Source organism: Triturus cristatus, chromosome 7 (assembly GCF_964204655.1).
Source record: "Triturus cristatus chromosome 7, aTriCri1.1, whole genome shotgun sequence".
In the NCBI taxonomy this organism is placed as follows: domain Eukaryota; kingdom Metazoa; phylum Chordata; class Amphibia; order Caudata; family Salamandridae; genus Triturus; species Triturus cristatus.
In genome coordinates, this window is record NC_140590.1 from 1,591,825,280 (window position 1) to 1,591,847,124 (window position 21,845).

General features: G+C 45.6%; 1 protein-coding gene across 3 annotated transcripts in view; it reads left to right on the forward strand.

Annotated features, from left to right (window-relative positions):
- The window catches only part of STX16 (syntaxin 16), a 121,630-nt gene that overhangs the window by 67,748 nt on the left and 32,037 nt on the right, over window positions 1-21,845 (forward strand). For all 3 annotated transcript variants that reach the window (XM_085619444.1, XM_085619445.1, XM_085619446.1), the window contains exons 5-7: window positions 6,266-6,357; window positions 6,457-6,600; window positions 7,625-7,705. In XM_085619444.1, the coding sequence (XP_085475570.1) occupies window positions 6,266-6,357; window positions 6,457-6,600; window positions 7,625-7,705 (317 nt within the window). The remainder of the gene's footprint in view (window positions 1-6,265; window positions 6,358-6,456; window positions 6,601-7,624; window positions 7,706-21,845) is intronic.

Sequence of the window (21,845 nt, forward strand, 5' to 3'; positions counted from 1 at the left end):
AGACTGCCATTGAATGAGGGGTGTATACAAAAACAGACTACTGTTTAGGAACAACCAGAAAATCTTCAGGCAGGCACCTTCCTTTTGCAAAATGGTTTGATCTTCTTCCCACTGAAGTCACACTGCAAAAAACCCATAACCTTCACAATTTTGAAGGCACAGTGAAGAAAAAAGATGACATGCTGCTTTAGGACTGCCCAACATTTTTTTTACCCCAACAGTATACGAGATAGCAGTGTGGGTTTATAGTTCCCAGGAGAACAGCCCGTGGCAAAACAACACCTTCTAAAAGTTATATCTTTAAGGAGGCAGTTGCACACTCCTCATAATTTAGGAAATTGCAAATACTTCAGCACCACATATATCCACTGGGTACAATATATCGGTGTTCTGCAACTAGAGCTACAAAATAAATAGCAACCGCTGTGGATCCTTAATTCCTACCGTTTCTGAAAGGATGTGTGGCCTTATTACAAAAGTGGACCATTGTGCATTTACCATTACACCACCAGGGAGATAATGTGAATGCTCTCTTTTCTAGGTCCGTAGATATATGGCTTGTACAGTCCTTTGTTGGACAACAGAATGTTAACAAAGATTTCATAACCAAGATGGTTCTACTCACCCTAATATTGTCACCCTTGTCCACCCAAAGCACACGTTACTTCAGCTTTACCTTCAGTGGGGCCCACCGCCAGTTCAAGTTACTATTCTTGGCATGAAATTGCCTCCAAGGATCTTCCCAAAATATCTCTTATCATGACCATTTTTAGAGGGTAGTCCATATCCATCAGTCTTGTTAGAGCTGAACCCTGAAAAGGTGTGCATAGGTAACATCCGCCACAACCTCTCTGCTAAATGGCACCCGCTTCACAGGAAAGTGCAGAAAGAGCTAAGTCTGAGATATTGCTTTTCTAGGCACCACAATCAACACAGTGAAATTGATAGCCGGCCTATCATGAATAGGTTTTACACTCCTTCCGAAAACATTTCAACAGTTAAGAGTTAGCTGCCTCTGACATGGCTTTCAAATTCTTGCTGGGAAGGGTGGTTTCCTGTATTCACTTCAGTCTTGGGTAGCCCCCCCCCCTGCAGAAAGTCAACAATCAAACCAAATAAAACCTGGGGCCCTGGAATGATCAAGTAGTTGATTTCTAGTGCCAATTGGCACAATCTTTGTGTGATACAGACCCTAAGGATACACACGTTCAGGCTACCACCCTGCCAGTCATTTTCAGGTTTTCCCTGCACAGTGCTTGCGCTGTGCTTGCAAAATTGTTTGTAAAGGAAACAAAATATGTAACAAGCATTGGCATAGCCAATAGGTCTCGCCTTTGGGACCTTATAAGTGTTTAGCCATGCATAACTAAATACTTATAAGGTCCCAAAAGCGAGACCTATTGGCTATGCCAAGCGGCCCTGCGGCCGCGAAAGTGAAAGTGATCGCCATCAAGCATCAAAGCACCTGTGAAAGTAATCACGGTAAAAGAGGGCGCGCGCGCGCGCCCGCGCACATGCACTGTAGCACTAGGCTGGCCTGGAGCCCTCTCAAAAAGTCTCGCCAGACCAGCGCATGCGCTGGGTCAGGCGAGACCTAAAAAGGGCTTAGAGCCCGTCCGTTATTTACCTTTACTTACCATTGGTTGGCTGCCTTGTCACTCTCGTTTGCTTGCTTCCTATTGGTTAGCACCTCCTCCGGCTTCCTCCAGGGCTTCAAATCTTTGTCCAGGCTGTGAAGCTTGGACCAAGTACTGCTTCTTGCAACCAATGTACTTCCACTGGCCACAGGCTCCATTTCATTTCTTTGCTGTCTGCCGCCCACCCTTCTTCCTCAAATTTCTCCCCAGCTTCGAAGTTATCATATTTACTTGAAAGACAACCGCGCATGTGCCATAAACACATTTATTTGCTTGACTGAATTTGTTTTTCTTTTCAAGCTCGATGCAGGAAAAGCGTAGAAATGTAAGATGCACAACTGTAATTCAAAAGAAAGGAAAGCTCCTCCCCCACTCACGTGCTAATATAACTAACTTTTCCATGTATAACCTTTCCACTATTTTGATCCCAATTTTACCAAGCAAAAGCTTGTGACCTTGTCAATCGTAATAAAAATACAGTCCCTCTTTAATTAAGAACTTTCCATCCTGAGGAAAACAACCGTGAGGGCACTCTAACAACTTGTGAATGTTATGTTTATTAATGTGCACTGCTTGTAAAAGCAGAATTGGCATGATTATGCAACCGTTAATGCAACAGAAATAAATATCTTGAAATTGGGACTTTCTTCACAACTGTTTTGATAAGCAGTTGTTGGATGAAATAAGATTAATCAGAATTACCAAGCGTTTGAGAAACAAGAGACATCTAGAAATTCCCAAAGTGCTCAATTATAAAATAGAATCAAAACCACAAACTGAAAAGTAGCACCTCGGTCTGGTTTCTAAATGTGCTCCTACCCTGATGTGAAGCGTGGCTACATTGAAATAAAACAAGCTTTGGCAATGCAAATAGGTTTCGCCTATGTGAGACATAGTGGCATTGTCAATGTTTTTTTCGACCTGTTGCAGAGCAGTGAGGGCTGCTGTGCAACATGGCCTACAGTAAATAAAAACAAAGCGATAGGGCGAAGCCGGTTGTGACAGTGTCATCGTTTTTTTTGTTTACTTTAAATCATTAATTGTTCTCCCAAACCTAAGTATATTAGTAGAACTACAGAAATGGATACAACTTTCCAGAAAGGTACGAACTAACCAAAGGGGAAGGCGTACACCCCAAACACTAGTCACTGACACCTACTGTGTAGCTCTTGAAACATTGTTTTTGCTGACTACATCTAACTCGGTAATTGTAGGAGACATGAGGAAATCAACTTAATGAAGTATTGCTTTCTCTTACTAGGAAGGTTTATAGATGATGTACAGCAAAGAGCATATCACCACTGATCAGCCTTTAATCCCAAAATGACTACAGTTCTATATTCATGATGCTGAAAACGATACATTCATCCATCAGGTTAGCCACCACAATAAATCGCAGAGGGGTGGATGTGGGGGTGGAGGGGGTCATGCCTCCGTGTTATTACTGTAACATACGCTATATTGACGCACAAAAACAGGGAAGTACCGAACCCCAAAGGTTAGAGGAACAAGCAGCAGCAATTTTCTTTAACCAAAAGAAGTCCGACCATAATCTTTAAGAAAAGCAGGATGAAGATGGCAAAATTTGTAGCTTACTACTAAACAGAGTGTCCAACTCTTGGCGGGCAAAGGCTTCATAAAACACAAAGAACCCTCGGGTCTAAAAGAGAGGTTGAAAATGAAGGCGTCCCTTTTAAGGATGGTTTCCCTCACCCACCAAAGGTGGCCTGCTTCATCATTGGGGAACCTCCTCACACCATGAAGCCTAGTCATGGTGCGGGCTACAACCCCCTTTCTGAGAGGGAGCAGCTCAGGGATCTTTTAAAGTCAGAGGGGTATTACTAAAACCTAATGCGAGCTTTCAGGATGTGGTGAGGGACGCAGTGCAAGTGATAAGGTGAGTGAAAACTAGCTACAGGGTTTACCACACATCTTTACTCTGGCTACCATGTGCCAGGATTAAAAACAAAAAGTACGACGGAGGCCATTAGATCCTGCCGTGCTATATGTGGATCGACATGTTTCATCCAATGACCTTAAAAGTGTCGTGGCTTTCATCAGGATCAAAAGGTGCTACTGCTAAAAGAAGTGAAGAACACAAACAACTGTGAAAAATGAAATTGTGCAAAACTCTGGTATGATATTTAAACAGAAAACCAGTGATCCGTGGTTTTCAACGGAGGGGTTTCACTGGTAGTGCCTGTATGGTAACACAAAGAAAACATACCGTACAAAGTTGAAAATTATTATAACTCCCCTTCGTTCAGCTAATTTTTAAATTATTCTAAAGGCTATCTAGTGTCCGTAATATGTATTTATAGGGTATAGGAGTTATTCTTCCTGCCCCTGCTCTTATTGGTGCAACGGCTTCATCTCATTGTAATTCAAGACTTCAATGACCCAACGTTAAGGGCAAGGAACAGCAGAATATAACATTTCACCCCTATCCAAACATTTTATTTTAAATAATCCGCTCTTCCTATCCATGCAGGCGTGACTGTTGTACAAGGTACTCTACCTTTCAACAGGAAAACTGGAGCTTCTCATTTAGCTGAATGGGGTCCTATATCTCAGCAACATTTGTTATCGTGCCTCTAGTCCAAACCTTTGCCCACAGCTAACTGAACACTCTCACCAAGTACATGATTAAAACCCTCAACCAGGCCTTTTTCCTCAAAATGGTATACTGCAGTCCAGAAATTCTCAATTCCCTCCTCCCTGAAGAAAGATTGAAACTCTTCCGCCACAAATTCTGGTCCATTGTCATATTCGCTATCCCAGGGCAACCTTCTTACCTAAAAACGTCTTCACAAAAGCTCCCCCACATCGGAAGCCTTGATCTCTGTCAAAAATTCCACTTCTGTCCATTTAGAGAAGTAATCCATTAGTTTCACAGCATAGTTGCCTTCTTCATCTGGACACGAAAAAAGGGCCATAAATGTTAGTTCCCACGTTCTCAAGTTTTCTTGGGAAATTCTATCGGCACAATGGTGAGTTTCCATGACCAGTGTGATTTGTCACTCCATGTGTAAGCAACACAATTACTGACAAACCTCTCGGTATACCAGTCCATACTGGACCACAAGAAATCTATCCAGGCCCTCCTTTTCATGGCAGACATTCTGTCGTGATCCTCATGCAACTAATCCGTTGGTCTCTTGCGCAAATCCAGGTATCCCCAATCTTTCTCCTCTTCTTTTACAATCTTATTGAGCACTGCCAACTCTGACAAAACTGACTTGAAATTACCCGACTCCACTGCATCTTGGAAAAACGAGACATTCGTTAAACCACTCAGCCCACTCTGCATCACATACTGGAATATAGCAGATGCCTATGTTAAATCGAAGGGTGTTTGCACAAATTGGAATGCTCCTCTGGGTGTGACAAATGATGTATGGTGCTTTGATTCTAGATGCACATGCACCTGGTGGTAAACCCTTAAAAAATCCTGGGCCAAAAACTATTTGGCTCCTCTCACATTCATCAGCATCTCATTAATGTGTGGAAGAGTATGATAGTCGGCTTCTTTTGTTTACATCTCTCCGATCAATGCTTAATTTTCCATTGTCTTTCTTTGCCAAGAAAACAGGTCTGAGCCACTCAGAAAACTCTACTGGCTCTTCTTATAACTGGCTATGAAGTTCCAATGGACATTTCTCGCTTTGAGCACCTTTGGCACAGCACTTTTCTTCAATTTATTGCAATGTTCAAATTTTCTCAAACACCCAAGTTTTTCTGCAAACAACTTTGGGTATTTACTCCATCTCTCCACTTCATCCTGGACCTGGGAGTATCATTTGGTCAGTACGATTGGGGTCCAGGATATTTCCCAAAACCTGATGCTCACTCCAACCCAATAAAGTATTACCCTTTTCCAGAATGTAGACCTTCCCATATGCTTTCCTCCCTTTGTACATTAGCTGGGCACAAAAATACACTATCTTAGGCAAATTGACACCACAATAGCCTTCGCATTCAACATCAGCTGTGACTAGATCACATTTTCCCAAATCACTTCATCTATTAAGATTTATGGTGAGCATAAATCTGCAAACATCTAAACGTCCTCTTTATTATTGATGTTCAGAGGATGGTTAAGTTGTAATTTTTTTTTTTTTGTATTATTTTTATTTGCATTTTTCTTATCACAAAAACAACCAAACCGACAGGTCATCACTGGTCATCACATCCTGATGTTCAGAGGATGATACACCTTGCACACATTGACCACCATTGACCACCTTGGGCTCGTGTACCTTTTTGGCACAATCCAAGACCTCAACATGCTCTTCATCGCTCCTGTCCTCATTGTCTGTGTTATTAGATTTGTATTCCTGCACGACATTCACACCTCTTTTCCATTCCACAAGACCAGCACACTTGCTTGACTTAGAAAAATGTATTTTTTTTTCCTTGCATTTGAAACCTCTTTCTTTTATGGGAGGACATGCTGTAGATAGACACGGTCAGAGAGCTGGCATGTGAATGGACTCTTTTCAGAGTGGAACTTTATTCTGTTTTAGTCACTTTGTTTACTCCACCCTCATGCCCTACATTTTCAGTGACCTAAGCGGAGTCTCGCTATTACCTGCAGTTTTTGACATAATGGGACTTCTATTTCCTAGGCATGAAAAATCGAGAAGAACGGTCTAAGCATTTTTTTGACACGTCTGCCCCACTTATGGATGATGGCGAGGACACTACTCTTTATGACAGGGTCAGTTACCAAAGCAGTACATTTTAAATGTATTGATAGTGGCATTTTTCCTCACACTTCCCTCTGTGTCATTTTCACATGTTTACTCTGATTTGGCAGGGCTTTACAGACGACCAGCTGGTCCTGGTGCAACAAAATACTTTGATGGTAGAAGAGCGGGAGCGGGAAGTTCGACAAATTGTACAGTCTATATCAGAACTAAATGAAATATTTAGAGACCTTGCGGGAATGGTGGTGGAGCAGGTAAGTTGAAAAACTACTTTGTTTCCTTGTTCTTTTCTTTTTAAATCCATCTTCGGGATACATTAGTGCTAAATCCATTGGTAATAAAGAGCAGCAGTAATTCAGGTGCAGCATGTCATCACTACTGTTTATGGTGCCTGGTCCAATAGTGGAAGAATATCCTAATTTAATAGCTATTTGGTTTATGCATAGCACTAGGCAAGATCTTTTGCCTTCTTTGACTTTGATATCCTGGTTGGCCATACAGAAAGTACAAATGTTCACTTAGTCGACAAAGATGTTACTGATCTGTTCTTAGTGTATGGTTAGCCCTGGATGCAATTATTGAAGTACTCCAACCATGCCCTAAAATTTGATTAATAACTGATCTCTCATAACCACTCGTCAGAAAGGACAGGAAAAGTCTCTTACAAAGGCACAACTTGCTCGAAGCCTTCTCTTTTACATTTGAAAATATTGCACAATTTCATGCATTGCGCAATAATTGGCACATTATATGTCATCCCAGAAGTTGCAGTCCACTGATGCTCTTTTGTTAGCGGTTCTTAGGTTTAAGCGCGACCAACCAGGGTGTAAATCATTCTCTGTAATAGCTGTCTGGCTGTGGAATTCTCCCTCCTCATCACTTCATAACATTCAGGATTGACTGCTGTTTAGGAAAGCCATAAAAACTGGCTCTGCACTCAAGTCACCTTTTTTGCTCTGTCTTTATTCTCTGTAAGTTTTGGCTTTAGCGGCAGGATGCCTGTATAGGTATTCGTGTGCTTACAAATCCTGTGATCTAAAATTTTCTTGATGGTGTTCTTTATCCTGTGACATGTGTTCCAGTCGAATTTTCCGTTTATCTTTTTTGTTTTTCAAGCTGTTGTCCCATCCTCCTGCTGGAAGGGCTAACATTTATCACAAAATCACATAAACTAAAATGGGCATTTCACAATCCTATATTGAAGACAATCACTGAGTAATCTGTTTCTTGTTTTCTTGATATGTATTGCTTTTTTCTCTTTTTTTATTTTTATTAAAGGGAACAGTGCTGGATCGCATTGACTATAATGTTGAACAGTCCTGTGTCAAAACGGAAGATGGCTTGAAACAGTTGCACAAGGTAAAAGCTGAGAATATGATATATACAATTAATTCTTGGATATATTCTACATGTCGCACTTGATGGCAATGCAGTAGTATGGTTAGAATATCCTGGGAGCCAATTCTTTTCAAACTACTCTGGGGTTCATTTACATGATCTTGTCCTTGTTATGTTCTATTATGTTGTTAATTTTTATAACGTACTCGATTGTCCGCAGGCGTCTTGGCGCTGCTGGTTATGGAGGTTTTACTGGAAAGGAACAGAATTACTTTGCAGAATAGCCATGTTTTTAAGGATTTTCTAAAGGGAAAAAGACTTGAGGTTTCTTTCAGATATAAAAGAGTTTTAGTTTGGCAATGCAGGTTGTAAAGCTTCTCTCGCCCAATGTAGATCATCTGAACCAGGGGTTTCCAACCTTTTGTATAATAAGAGCTTCTTATGTTCAATGAAAATCATATGGAGCTACTAATATTTTTAGTGTGGTTATAGTGACCATGTCAGACAAGATTACGTTAGTGGCCTTACCGTCCAATATTACCAGCAGTGATTGTCTTAGTGCATCAGGCACAGTTGGCATCAGTAATGTGACAGCCAAAGCTGCACTGCCCCTAGCATCAAGGTAATAATGTAAGTAATGTCTCTCCAATGCCTTATAACTTATCATTCAAATATCGGCTTCAAATATATTTTGGAAATCCAGCTATTTGTCTCCAATTATCAGCTAAGCATAGGAGTTTGGCAAATTTCTCTCTTAAATATATGCATTTCAATTTTGGGATACATATATATTAAGTCAACCAAGCAAAAGTTTATACTTCAGTAGGCCGTGCTGCACACAGGCGAGCTACTTACAGGTAGATGGAGAGCTACTAGTAGCTCACGGGCTAATCGGAGAAGCCTGATCTGAACTTTGGTTCCACAATATTCTTAGCCATAGAAGAGTGTAGTATTCTGGAAGGTGTGTACCAGGTAAACTTGTGTTTTAAATTGTCTGGGCCAGAATCATGCAGAGCTTTAAAGGCATACATATGGCTTTAAATTCAATACGCTTCTTTATAGGCAGTCAATGTAGTTTTTACTAAAACCTGTGAGGCTAATTGTTGCCTAGGAATCCCCAACAGTGGGCAGGCTGCTGGATTTTGCAGAATCTGGAGTCTCTGTTGCATGTTCAAAAAAAGAGCATTCCAATAATCCATTGTGGATAAGACGAGAGAGCAGTGACTATTGTTTTTTGAAGCTCAGAGGGGATAAAATGAAGCACTTTTCTAATGATCTTCAGGGTGTAGAAGGATGATGTCATGGCATTGATTTGGCCTTCAAATGACAACTTGTTGTCAAAAAGAATCCCCAGATTCTTTGGCTTTCCTAACTGGATTTGGCAAGGTACCTAGTTCTTGAGGCCACCAACAAGGGGCCCAAAAGGAGACCTCATTGCTGAAGAGGAGGACCTCAGTTTTTCCTGGGTTTAACTTGAGTCAGTTGTTTTTCATCCAGTTATCTACTTGCATCATGCAGTTATGAAATCTAGTGGCTGTATCCTCCAGATTACCGGACACTGAGACAACAATTTGAGTGCTGTCAGCGTGCAATATAACCGAAAAGCCATAGGATTTAATGAGCCTGGCCAAAGGGGTGACACAGAGATTAATGAAAAGGGTAGGACTCTGGAATGGAGAAGGAGTCTGAGACAAATTCGTTCATAGCACCAATTGTTCCAGCTCAGATTTAAGTGATTTAAGAGAGCGAGAGCTGCACCACTTATATCAATATTGTAGAGCCGGTCAATCCAAAGGTCACGATTGACCTTGTTGAATGATGCCGAGAAATCTAAAAGGATGAGAGCAACCCTACCAACTGTATCAAGGGTGGCTCTTAGTTCTTCGGAGGCAACAAGCAGGGCCGATTCAGTGCTGTGCTTACTCTTAAAACCAAATTGTGTCATATCAAGTAAATTATTAGAATTTATTAAAGAAGACCAATCCAAATTACTTGCCTCTTCTACTATAGTAGCTAGAAATAGAGTGCGTGAAATTGTTCGATAGCTACTTGGTTCCTGCAGATTGAGATTATTTATTAATGGAAGAATGAATGATCGTTTTCCATTCAAAATGGACAAGATTACACATTTCATTAAAGATGTTAACAAGATAGGAGCATATTATCTCTGGGGCTAACTGTATTATTTTTGGGGGCAGGGGGTCAAATAGGGAACCCAACTTAATGGAATGGGCAAGACATGATACCTGCTGGACAGTGAGCGGGGTGAAGAAACACAAAGTACCTGAAAAGTTAGGAGGAGGATTAGGATCTGTAGCCTCTGTGGCTGAATGATTATTGGCAGCAAAATGTTATAAAAAATGACAGCATCATCAGGTTAGTTTTTATGCTTCCTCCACTGGGAGGTGTACCCCTGGTTAGAACAGTAGTGATCAGTGATGGCGGGGTTATGTACAGTGAGGTGGGAAAAGAAGGGATAGTTAAAAAGCTCGTATAGCCAGATAAAAGATTTTAATAAGTCTGGATTTGAGATTGTCTAAAAATAGTTCCGTGCGTAGGGGGACTTATGAATCTCCCGCACCTAATATGTCCGTAAAAAGATCGACATGTTTCAGCCCTTGCGTTTGCCCCAAAGGGTCAAGTGGGCTTTCTTCAGGACCTAGAATGAAAAAATAAGAAAAATAGAAAAAATAGAGTGGGAGACCATGTATGTCTCTGTGAATTTAAACCTTGTGTTGTCAGGGTTTTCGTGAAGATCGTGGATCTCGTGGTGGTTTGCTTATACCTGTTGTGCTGGTGCAGAACGACTTGTGCTGACTCTTCCTCTGGCGGCCCGGTTGCGTTTGCCTTCACTGTGGTGTCACTTTAAAGTGTGCTTGGGCTAGAGGAAAGACTATGTGTGGTACTTTCCACAGTGGTTTATTTCTAGAAGAGGTATTGATACAAAATCTAGATAAATATACAAAGTCACGCTTTGCACAAAGACAGCATGACCATTTGGAGAATATAGACTTGATATTCTCCTTCTATGTTGGTTTGTCTTGTTTCCTCCTTTTCTTTTTCACAGGTCCTATCTGACCTAAGCAGAATCGGGTTAATACACCTGAATCCACGAAAACCCTGACAACACAAGGTTTGAATTCAGAGACGTACATGGTCTCCCACTCTATTTTTTTCTATTTTTCCTATTTTTTCACTCTAGGTCCTGAAGAAAGCCCACTTGACCCTTTGGGCAAACGCAAGGGCTGAAACATGTCGACCTTTTCACGGACATATTAGGTGCGGGAGATTCATAACAAGTCCCCCTACGCACAGAACTATTTTTAGACCATCTCGAATCCAGACTTATTAAAATCTTTTATCTGGCTATACGAGCTTTTTAACTATCCCTTCTTTTCCCACCTGTAACTCACTGTACATAACTCCGCCATCACTGATCACTACTGTTCTAACCAGGGGTACACCTCCCGGTGGAGGAAGCATAAAAACTAACCCTATGATGATGCTGTAACGTTTTTAAGAGAAAGGCGGAGAACCAAGATATACCGCCACCCCTACCTCTGTATGTGAATGAGGGTTTTTTATCGGTATACTATACGAAATTTTTAAAAACCCTGGTTACTCAGGACAAGTGATCCGTTCCCCATGTGATTTTTTGGGTATAAAATAAGGAAGCTGAATGGATCGCAGTTCCTTCTTTCTCCCCCCTTCTTGATTTGTTATAGCAAAATGTTATAGACATCCTCGATTTTAAACTGAATGCATCCTGCAAATGGCTTTGTCACCATTGGTGTTATTGTTAGCAGGAAGGTTGACAAGTTTCCTAACAGCAGAGAATAATTCCCCGTATGAGTTTTTAGATATTTCGATCTTGAGTGAAATACACAATAGTTTCCCTTAAAATGAAGGTTTTATAGTCACTGCTGATTTGTTTGTAGATGTCATTTTCCGTGGTATCATAGTTCTTTCTCCATTTACGCTCCTGTCTACAGCAGATTTGTTTCTGAACTTTGTTTGTCAGAAAACCAAGGTTCGGATGGGATATTTCTCCAATTAGTATGTTTTTTCAGGAGCAAGCTGATAGATTATAGTACATGGCTAGGGTCCGTAATCAAACATGGCTGAATCTAGATCTTTGGGAACATTGGGCGTTGAGCTGGAGAGAGCTAGGTTAAATTGGGAAGAATCAATTTTGTGCCAGGCTCGACACTTCGAGGCAGGGTTGGAGGGGTTTACAAATGAGTTAGCCAGTATTGCAAGTTCAAACATAAACTGTTGTGTGGTAACGACCAAGTCGGTGGGAGGTTGTAAGTTTAAGAAGGGGATCATTGGTAAAAATGCCATTGAGTATGTGGCCTGCCTGGTGTGTCGGGACGTCTACTAGTTGAGATAGGCCCAAGCTTGCCATGTTATCAGTTAGGATTTCAAATCCTCTGTCTGTGTGAGTCTCTAAGTTAAAGTCTCAAAGAATCATGAAGTCTGCAGAGTTTATACTAGATTCAAGTGTAGATCTGATGGCCTGAGTGAAGGTGGATCTGGAGCCAGAGGGGTGGCGTAGTAGCTAGCTGTTGAAAGTATGATTTTTAGAGAGCTCTACTCAAAACGAGAGTGCTTCGCACTCCAGATTAATGGATACAGTAGAGAAGGCGGCAGTGAGCTGTAGATTATCACCAGCTCTCCACCCCTTGTGGGAACTCTGTCCATTCTAAAAACAGAGTACCCCAAAAGGATTGCTGAAACCAAGTCGGGACCTGAAGCGGAATCAGCCAAGGTTTCAGTTATAAATGCAACATCTAATTTCTGGTGCACTAAAAAGTCAGCAAATTCGTCCTTGTTTTTAACCAGTGATCTAGCATTTAATAAGGTACAGGAGATGATGCGCGGTCTAACAGGGTTGCTAATTTTACATAGCTTATTGGAACTGTTGCTGTCAACTGGATAATAGGTCCGTGTGAGGCTGCACTCTTGGCTCTTCACGGTGTCCGAGAGGCATTTTTCCGTGACACTCGAGCCCTGACACACAAAGTAGGAAGATGATTTTAGGAGGTACTACACCACCCGAAAAGGGATTTATTACCCATAAAGACACTGAAACAGGAGGCCATACGTCTTGCTACTTAAGTCACTTAAGTTTGGAAAGCACAACCCTAATGAGGTCCATAGAGGACGAAATGCGTTGGCTGGGCTGACTGGAAAATGTAATGTATTGAAATACCAATAAAAGTTGGATACTGGACGCATTCTTAAGACACCTGACAGTTGAATCTCACTTCTTGTTCATCATTGTTATATTTGTTAATATTGGATTGCCTGAATTTGGGCCGGAAACAAAACAATTTAGTGGACGCTCCTTTTCTAATTGTTGTGGTGTATATTGAATAGGGGACGCATCTTGGAGGGGACTCGAGGCAGGCTACCTTACCAGCGCCGTGAGGGCAACGGCAGACTTGCAATCCTCAGAAGGGGCCCACGCAGCCAGCACCCATCGGCCAAATCGACCCCCAGGTCTGCCGTGAGGGCAACGGCATAAATTAAAACTACAGTACCCAGACTCCCCTGGTCGGCGCTCGCAGGTGATGTCAGTGGCAGGCGTCACCTGCCTAGATCAATGCAGCGCGCCTAACGCAGCGCGGGACGCATCTTGGAGGGGACTCGAGGCAGGCTACCTTACCAGCGCCGTGAGGGCAACGGCAGACTTGCAATCCTCAGAAGGGGCCCACGCAGCCAGCACCCATCGGCCAAATCGACCCCCAGGTCCGCCGTGAGGGTAACGGCATAAATTAAAACTACAGTACCCAGACTCCCCTGGTCGGCGCTCACAGGTGACGTCAGTGGCAGGCGTCACCTGCCTACATCAACGCAGCTCGCCTACCGCAGCGCGGGACGCGCGCGGGCAGCGCCCGGGCGAAGCCCGGGCCAAGGGCGGGCCCGTCCTTGCCCGTCAAAGACCGGACAAGACTGGACTGGACCACCCCCCTTACATTTCAAGTAAGATTCTGGGAGAAATCAATTGCAGAAGTGTGCAATCTTCATGTGTCTATGTTTTGCCATGCCTGCGCCCATTATGATTGTAGCGACCTGACTTGTAACCAAAGGTAGTCACTCCTTCCTAGGGGGTGTGCGCAATCGTGAGTCCTGAGAAACTGAGTGGACCCCTAACATTTGCCCGGGACTTACGGAGTAAACTGTTATACAAGATATAGTGTTTGTCTAGCTTTCCCCTATACTCTGTGGCTTTATTTATCCCTTGGAAATTGGTTAAAGAGTCATTGTCGCCGAGGGGCAAACAGTGTTGCTCTATTCTCAGGGCGGCGATGGGCAAGCGAAAAGCTACTGAACCTATGACTGTGAAAAAGAAATTAGCCAAAATGCACAAACAAGCTAAAACAGTCGTAAACAATTGTACATTGGCTGAGATCGATAATTTAATAGAAGAGGTAGAGACCATGTTGTCTAGCGACAAGGGGGTTAGCAACAAGGGTAATAAAATCTCATCCTACTAAGGCAAAAAAGAGAAGGTGCCAAGGGCAAAGCCCCCAGAACCCATCGCCATAGTACATGAACCCTATTCACCCCCATAGTTTCAGACACAATCCCAATCCTTAACTCCTCTATCCCCAAAGCAAGGAAGGGGGCCCACTATAAAGCCTCCCTCCGGCCCAGAAATACCTGATAATACGGAGGTAGTGGCTAGGCAGCCAGACAGTCCTATATGTAGAGAGGTAACCACAGTTGAGTGCTCTAATAGATTTGCACCCCTGTGTGAGAACACGGTCCCTGACATTTTGTCCTCCGCGAGAAGTAGCGATGAAATAATTCCTAAACAACCAGACGTGACGGGGGATAATTCTCAGGGACACTTACCAACAAACCCAACAATACTGGATAAATACAGTTTGGTAACTACCTTACACACCAAACTGGATGTTCTCCAAGAGGAGGTCAGCTCAATCAAAAAAATGCTCGAGATCTTAATGTCCCATTTACCGATTTACAAAGGGGCTTCATTCCCAAATACGGGTGAAACCGATGCTCCCGGAATCAAACTAGTAGACACGTCCAGGGGTAGCCAAATTGCAAAATCACTGCCCCGAGTTCCCAATAGCCAGCGCGAGCATCAGAAACCTATGCAGTGTAAAAACCCAAGTATATATACATTCGTCCAGACCAACGAGGATAGAGCACAGCCCAACTACATCGAAAATCCCAATAACCTTATCCCCCAACACCAGGCCAGATACACCCAGGCAAATCCGAGTACCTACCACAAAGTCAGACCTCCACATTCCACCTCCTGGAGAGGGACCATGGATAATGAGCCAGTGCATAACCGACACCTAGATCAGGCTAATTATTCTGTAACAAGGGAAGACCCAGAGCTATACTGTGTATTCCTTACAAATGTTCCAAGACTGAAGGCGGGCAAAAGGGAAGACAAGGATTCCCTACTAAATAAAGCAATCCATTGGATCAGAAAGGAAAGGCAGTGTCTATCCATAATAAGATCTGACTTAAAAAACGCTGAAAGGATCCAACAAGACAGGGGTGACCTGGACGATATTAAGCTAACCTTCTATTATAAAAACATCGCAGAAAATTTAATAACCATGAATCTGAGATCTCACTCCTTTTTCAACTCCAGCATTGGCATTAGACAGAAAAGAACCTGTCCAGTTGGTAGGGACACAGTACATCATACCTCGGGGGGCCTCTCGAATTTATCAGATACGGACTGACTGACCCAAGAATGGACTGGCAACTTATTACATCTGGCACAAAAAATTCCAACTGCATCCCCTCCCGTACTTGAGAACGATATACACTGTGAAAAATCCCATTCGGTGGGAGGATTAGGCCCAGAAGCAGAGGAAGGGGGCAACTTGGACAACACCATTGAGACACCATTGTGCCATATTCAGACAACCCAATCAGTAGTAGACTGTAGCCCCCCCACCAACACTCATACCACCTCAAATGCTGTGAAGATAGTAAGCTGGAACATAGCCGGCCTCACAAGGAAGTTGCAGGAACCAGACTGGCATGAATATATAGACACTTTCGATCTTTGTTTGTTTCAAGAAACGTGGGCCAGGGAACCTCTGTATAAGGCGGGCTATAGAACTTACAGTGTAGAGGCGCGGCAATCAGCTAGGGGTAGACCATCAGGAGGTCTCCTTATTTGGGTTGCAAATAGCATCAACACGTTTATAGGAATAATACAATCAGACTCAGAGGACATCCTGGGCTTAAGCTTCAAATTTAAAAATGACTTGAGGCTATTGTGAGAAGTTGGCCTGATATGTAGTGCTCACTATTCTAGTGATCACTGTGTATCATTCCAAACGACCCTTATTGATGATTGGTTGTAAGTCAACCTTTTAGACCAGCTATCCTAGTAGCGTGGATACGAGCAGTCTTAGGCTAAACTCTAGAGGGCGTGTTAAGCCAGCTGTTTACCATCACATATACCCCTTGAACACCAAGTGAAAGGACACCACACAAGTTGTTATGAAAATAAAAGGATATTTATTTATAACAGGACTACCCTGGCTCTTTATGAGTCAGGGAGCTAAGCACAATACAAAACTCTTAGGAAAATACTACTGGTTGCACAATTTACACAAATGCCCGAGGGGCACGGGAAACCATCTACACTTACAGGGAAATGCGAATGGATAGAGTCTGGAGGTACTGATTCCGGAGTGTTCCGATCAGTGGGACTAAACGAAAAAGGAACTAGACACTTGTAGAGCGAACCTGCGATGGAGCACTGAAATGCTCAAGTTACCTAGCCCAGCGGCTGCGGCTGCGTGAAGTTCGGCAAGATGTCGGGAGTCCTCGTGTAGTCTCAGGAGCCTGAAAGAAGAAGTTGCTGGCAGGCGACCAGTGACGATGTTCAGAGCGATCCAAGCCTGGATCGGTGGTGAAGGAAAACCTGAAAGCAGAGGGGACTCAGTTCTCAATCGCTAGCCAGCGATCGTGTGGGTACCAGGAGGGTACCGGCTGAAGTCACCTCGACCAGGTGAGTGGGTGACGTCGGACTCGGCTGTTCCTCGGACCAGGAGGCGCGGCGGCGACCAGGATGGAGGGCGAGCTGCCCCACGAAGGTGTCTGCTGTCGATGATGCTGGGCCCAGGCAGGGGCAGCGGATCTTGGCAGTGGCAACCCAAGCGGGGAAGTCACGATGGCGTCGGGAGTGGACCAGGAGGGTCCGTGGTACTCCTCTGTTGGAGGGAAGCAAGAGCCAATCTGGAGCAACCAGACCGGTGATGAAAACAATCTTGGCGCGTCGTGTAGAGGGCCACAAGCCGGTCGGCAAGTGGTCGGACAACGCGGTGAACAGCAAGGAGCGGAAGGGCCCCCACGCAGATCTCGGAGATGCTGGGGAGGCAGACTTCGATGCTGGAGCTGCTCGGGGTTAGGGCTTCTCAAACCCTAGGTGCACTCACTCGAGGGTCCCTCGGTGGGCGTGCTAGATAAGCGTCGTGCAGGTTCTGAAGGTGGCCGGTCCCGCAGGTCTCGTCACACCTACGACTCTCAGCTGAGCTGATGAGGGAGGTAAAAGGTCAGAGATGGCAGGGAACTCGGGTCTCGTCGAGCTGGGCAGTCTTGATCCGTAGGAGAGACTTACAGCAAACCGCAAGCGCTTAGATGGTGCCTGCTGGTGCAGGGTGGCTACTCCTTAGCCACAAGGGAGAGTCTTCAGAAATAGTCAAGAGTTCCTTTCGTGGAAAGTGGTTCGTGATTCGGAGTTATCCGATTATCTGATTATCCAATTTGGGAAGGGGACTCGCTCCTACCTTTATTCTAAGAAAAAGGGGCTGGCCCGTGACTAGGTTCTACCTATGGGTGGAGCCAGGAGGGGGGTGGTTACACCCCTATCCTTTGTCCGGCTTCGCGCCAGCTCAGGGGCTGGTAGGCCCCCCGAAACTGGTCTGAGCCGGGCTATGCACCGTGAGCACCGGGGTGCCACTTGCAATCACCTTCCTTTCAGCCCTGCCTACCTGGAATACACAAACCCTGTCTGGGACGGTGCTAACACCGCCCTTGACAGGAAACCCTTTGTCCAAGCTCCCCTCGCTGGAAGGTCTCCCAGCAGCAGGAGGTCAGACTTGTGTCTGGTGGCAGCATCCATTTTGTGATGCTGAGGCTTGAGTCAACTTTAACCGGGGTTCAGGGTTACTTCCATGTCGTGCCCCTCTAGAAGGGGGGAATGCTAACCCCGTCGCCAGAACTAGCGAGGGGTTCGTATTCCAATTCGTATGACACCTTACTCGACATGTGCAGGTGATGCGATGCCAAAGTTAGCAAATAGTTGGCCCGCGTCACCATGGAACGGCTATTAGGACTTGGTTCCGCAAGCCGTCGACGGGCTCAGCTCGCGCCAGGGCACCATCCCACATGACTCCCCGCACTCTGCCTTCAGGATTGATAAGGCCTGCCATAGGAGTGACTGATAGGAATCCATGTGTCCATGTTAGGGTTAGGTGTAGGAATACTACACCTACAGCAACGGGTGATTACACCACGTGGCCCCAGCTGTCGTGCAGCCAGTTGTGTCAGATTTGGGCGGCCATTCCGGGGGTGGCATAATACATGCTTCAGCCCCTGGTAGGCCCTGGGTACACCGATGCCCTGGATACCTGTGGTATGCTGAGACAGGGACTGACAAGGCGGCCCAGTTCCAATTAGTGGATGCACCTAATGTACATGTGTGTTAATTTAGAGAGAGAACAGCTAGGCTGTGGGTCTGATCGGCAGGCCCACAGCCGGGGAAAGTCGTAAACCAATGAAGCAAAAGCAAAAAATCTGGGTGATCATAGGATTGCAGACCCTACTCTCCTACATGACCCCCCCCCCAAACTTTGGGACAATAAGCTAACCTTGACCAGGTGAGTCTTCTTGCTCTAAGTGGAAATACCTGGAGAGCCCATCTGCATTGCCATGATCAGTGCCAGGTCTATGCTCCACTGTGAAGTCCATACCCTGTAGGGAAATGGACCACCTAAGTAGTTTGGGGTTTTCACCCTTCATTTGATTTAGCCACAAGAGGGGCTTATGGTCGGTCTGAATCTTGAAGTGAGTGCCAAACAAGTATGGCCTCAACTTCTTCAGGGCCCAAACCACAGCAAAGGCCTCCCTCTCAATAGCTGACCAATTCTTCTCTCTTGGGGTCAGCCTCCTGCTAATAAAAGCTATGGGCTGGTCATGACCATCAAAATTCAGTTGCGATAGAACAGCTCCCACACCCAGCTCCGAAGCGTCTGTTTGGACAATGAATGGTTTGGAGTAGTCTGGACTCTTTAGGATAGGTGCTGTGCACATGGCCTGCTTTAGGTCATCGAATGCCTTCTGACAGCTTGCTGTCCACTGAACTTTTTTTGGCATCTTTTTACTTGTCAGGTCGTTTAGCGGGGTCACAATGGATCCATAGTTTCTGACAAATTTCCGGTAATAACCAGTCAGGCCCAAGAAAGCTCGAACCTGAGTCTGGGTGGTTGGAGGAGCCCAGTCCTGGATGGCCTGTATTTTGCTCTCCAACGGTTGAACCTGACCTCCTCCTACAAGGTGGCCCAGGTATACAACCTGTGTCTGCCCTATCTGGCACTTGGTGGCCTTGATAGTGAGGCCTGCCTTCTGCAGGGCCTCTAACACTTTCCTCAGGTGGACCAGGTGATCCTCCCAGGTGGAGCTAAAGACAGCGATATCGTCCAGATACGCCGCACAGAAGTCGTCCAACCCAGTGAGAACTCGATTCACCAGCCTTTGGAAGGTGGCAGGTGCATTTTTCAAACCAAAGGGCATTACCACAAACTGATAATGCCCACCCGGGGTAGAAAATGCTGTTTTGGGCTTGGCCTCCTCAGCTAACCTGATTTGCCAATACCCAGCTGTCAGGTCAAACGTACTTAAGTAGTTGGCCGAGGCCAACCGGTCGATAAGTTCGTCTGCTCTCGGTATCGGGTGGGCGTCAGTCTTAGTGACTGCATTGAGGCCTCTGTAGTCCACGCAAAACCTCATCTCTTTCTTACCGCCCTGGGTGTGAGGTTTTGGCACGAGCACTACGGGACTAGCCCAGGGGCTGTCCGAGGGTTCAATGACTCCCAGCTCCAACATTTTCTGCACCTCCGTCTTGATGCAGTCTCTGACGTGATCAGGTTGCCGATAGATTTTACTCTTCACGGGTAGACTGTCCCCAGTGTCGACCTCATGGGTACACCACTTGGTCTGACTGGGTGTCAGAGAGAACATATGTCGAAAGGATTGAAGAACCTGTTTGCAATCCTTTTGTTGATGTCCAGAGAGGCTGCCACAAAAGACAACACCATCTACTGACCCATCGTCAGGGTTCTGAGAGAGCAGGTCCGGGAGAGGGTCACTCTCCTCTTCCTGTCCCTCATCTGTGGCCATGAGCAAGCCCATGCCCTCCCTGTCGACATATGCCTTGAGCCTGTTTACATGGAGCACCCTGTGGGGGCTCCGGGGAGTTCCCAGGTCTACCAGGTAGGTGACCTCTCCCTTTTGCTCAATGATCGTGTGGGGCCCAGACCATTTGTCTTTGAGTGCTGCCGGGGCCACTGGCTCCAGCACCCACACCTTCTGTCCAGGCTGGTACACAGTCAGGACAGCCTTTTGGTCGTGCCAAGCCTTCTGTAATTCTTGGCTCGCCTCAAGGTTTTTAGACGCCTTTTCCATGTACTCCGCCATCCGCGAGCGGAGACCGAGTACATAGTCCACAATGTTCGATGCCGGCTTTCTGAGAGGTCTCTCCCATCCTTCCTTTACCAAACAAAGGGGTCCCCTTACAGGATGTCCGAACAGAAGCTCAAAAGGGCTGTAGCCAACCCCCTTCTGCGGGACCTCCCTGTAGGCGAACAAGAGGCAGGGGATCAGGACGTCCCATCTTCGCCGAAGCTTTTCAGGTAGTCCGTGAATCATCCCTTTTAGGGTCCTGTTGAATCTCTCAACAAGCCCATTGCATTGTGGGTGATAGGGTGTGGTGAATTTGTAGTTGACACCACATTCCTTCCACATAGCAGTCAGATATCCCGACATGAAGTTCGCACCTCTGTCTGAGACGACCTCCTTCGGGAAGCCCACTCTGGAGAACACTCCAAGTAGGGCCCGTGCCACCACAGGTGCTGTAGTGGTCCGAAGGGGAATAGCTTCAGGATACCTGGTGGCGTGGTCCACCACCACCAGTATAAACTTGTGCCCTGATGCTGTCTGGGGTTCCATTGGTCCGACAATGTCGATCCCCACTCGTTCAAAGGGTACCCCCACCACTGGTAGTGGTATGAGGGGGGCCTTTGTCGTGCCACCTGACTTACCACTGGCTTGGCAAGTGACACAGGAGCGGCAAAACTCCTTCGTATCTTCGGACATGTGAGGCCAGTGAAAGTGTGGAACAATTCTGTCCCAAGTCTTATTCTGGCCTAAGTGACCTGCAAGGGGAATCTCGTGGGCCAAGGTGAGAAGGAAACCTCTCAGAGACAAGGGGATGACCAACCTCCTGGTCGCACCAGGTTTGGGGTCTCTTGCCTCAGAGTACAGGAGTCCATCGTCCCAGTACACTTTGTGGGTACCTGTGGCGTTCCCTGCAGCCTCAGCAGCAGCCTGCTGTCTGAGGGGTTCAAGTGAGGGGCAGTCTAACTGTGCCTTCCCCAGGTCTTCCCTGGAGGGTCCCCCTGAGCCCAGAAACTCAACCTGACCAGGTTCAAGCTCTTGCGGCTCAGTTTCCCTCAGTTCTTTAAGGTCAGCCTCCTCGGAGACTTGATCCATGACCTGGGGCAAGGGGGAAGGCGAAGCCTTACCCTTACTGCTCCTTTTCTTGGAAGGTGTCTGGTCCGTTCTTCCAGGATCCAGCACCTGTTCAGTGGGGCATCTTTTGGCCTGTGACCTGGTCACAGCAAGGACATGTGCTGGCAAACCTAACATTTCCATGTGAGTCCTCTGCTCCACTTCTGACCATTGTGACGTTTCCAAATCATTGCCCAACAGACATTCTACGGGGAGGTCTGAACTAACCACAACCTTTTTCGGGCCACTTACCCCTCCCCAGGAGAAATCAACAACTGCCATACTGTGATTGGTAGTGACGTTGCTGGCATTGGTCACTAGGTAACTGGTACCTAGCATGATCTGTCCAGGGTCCACAAAG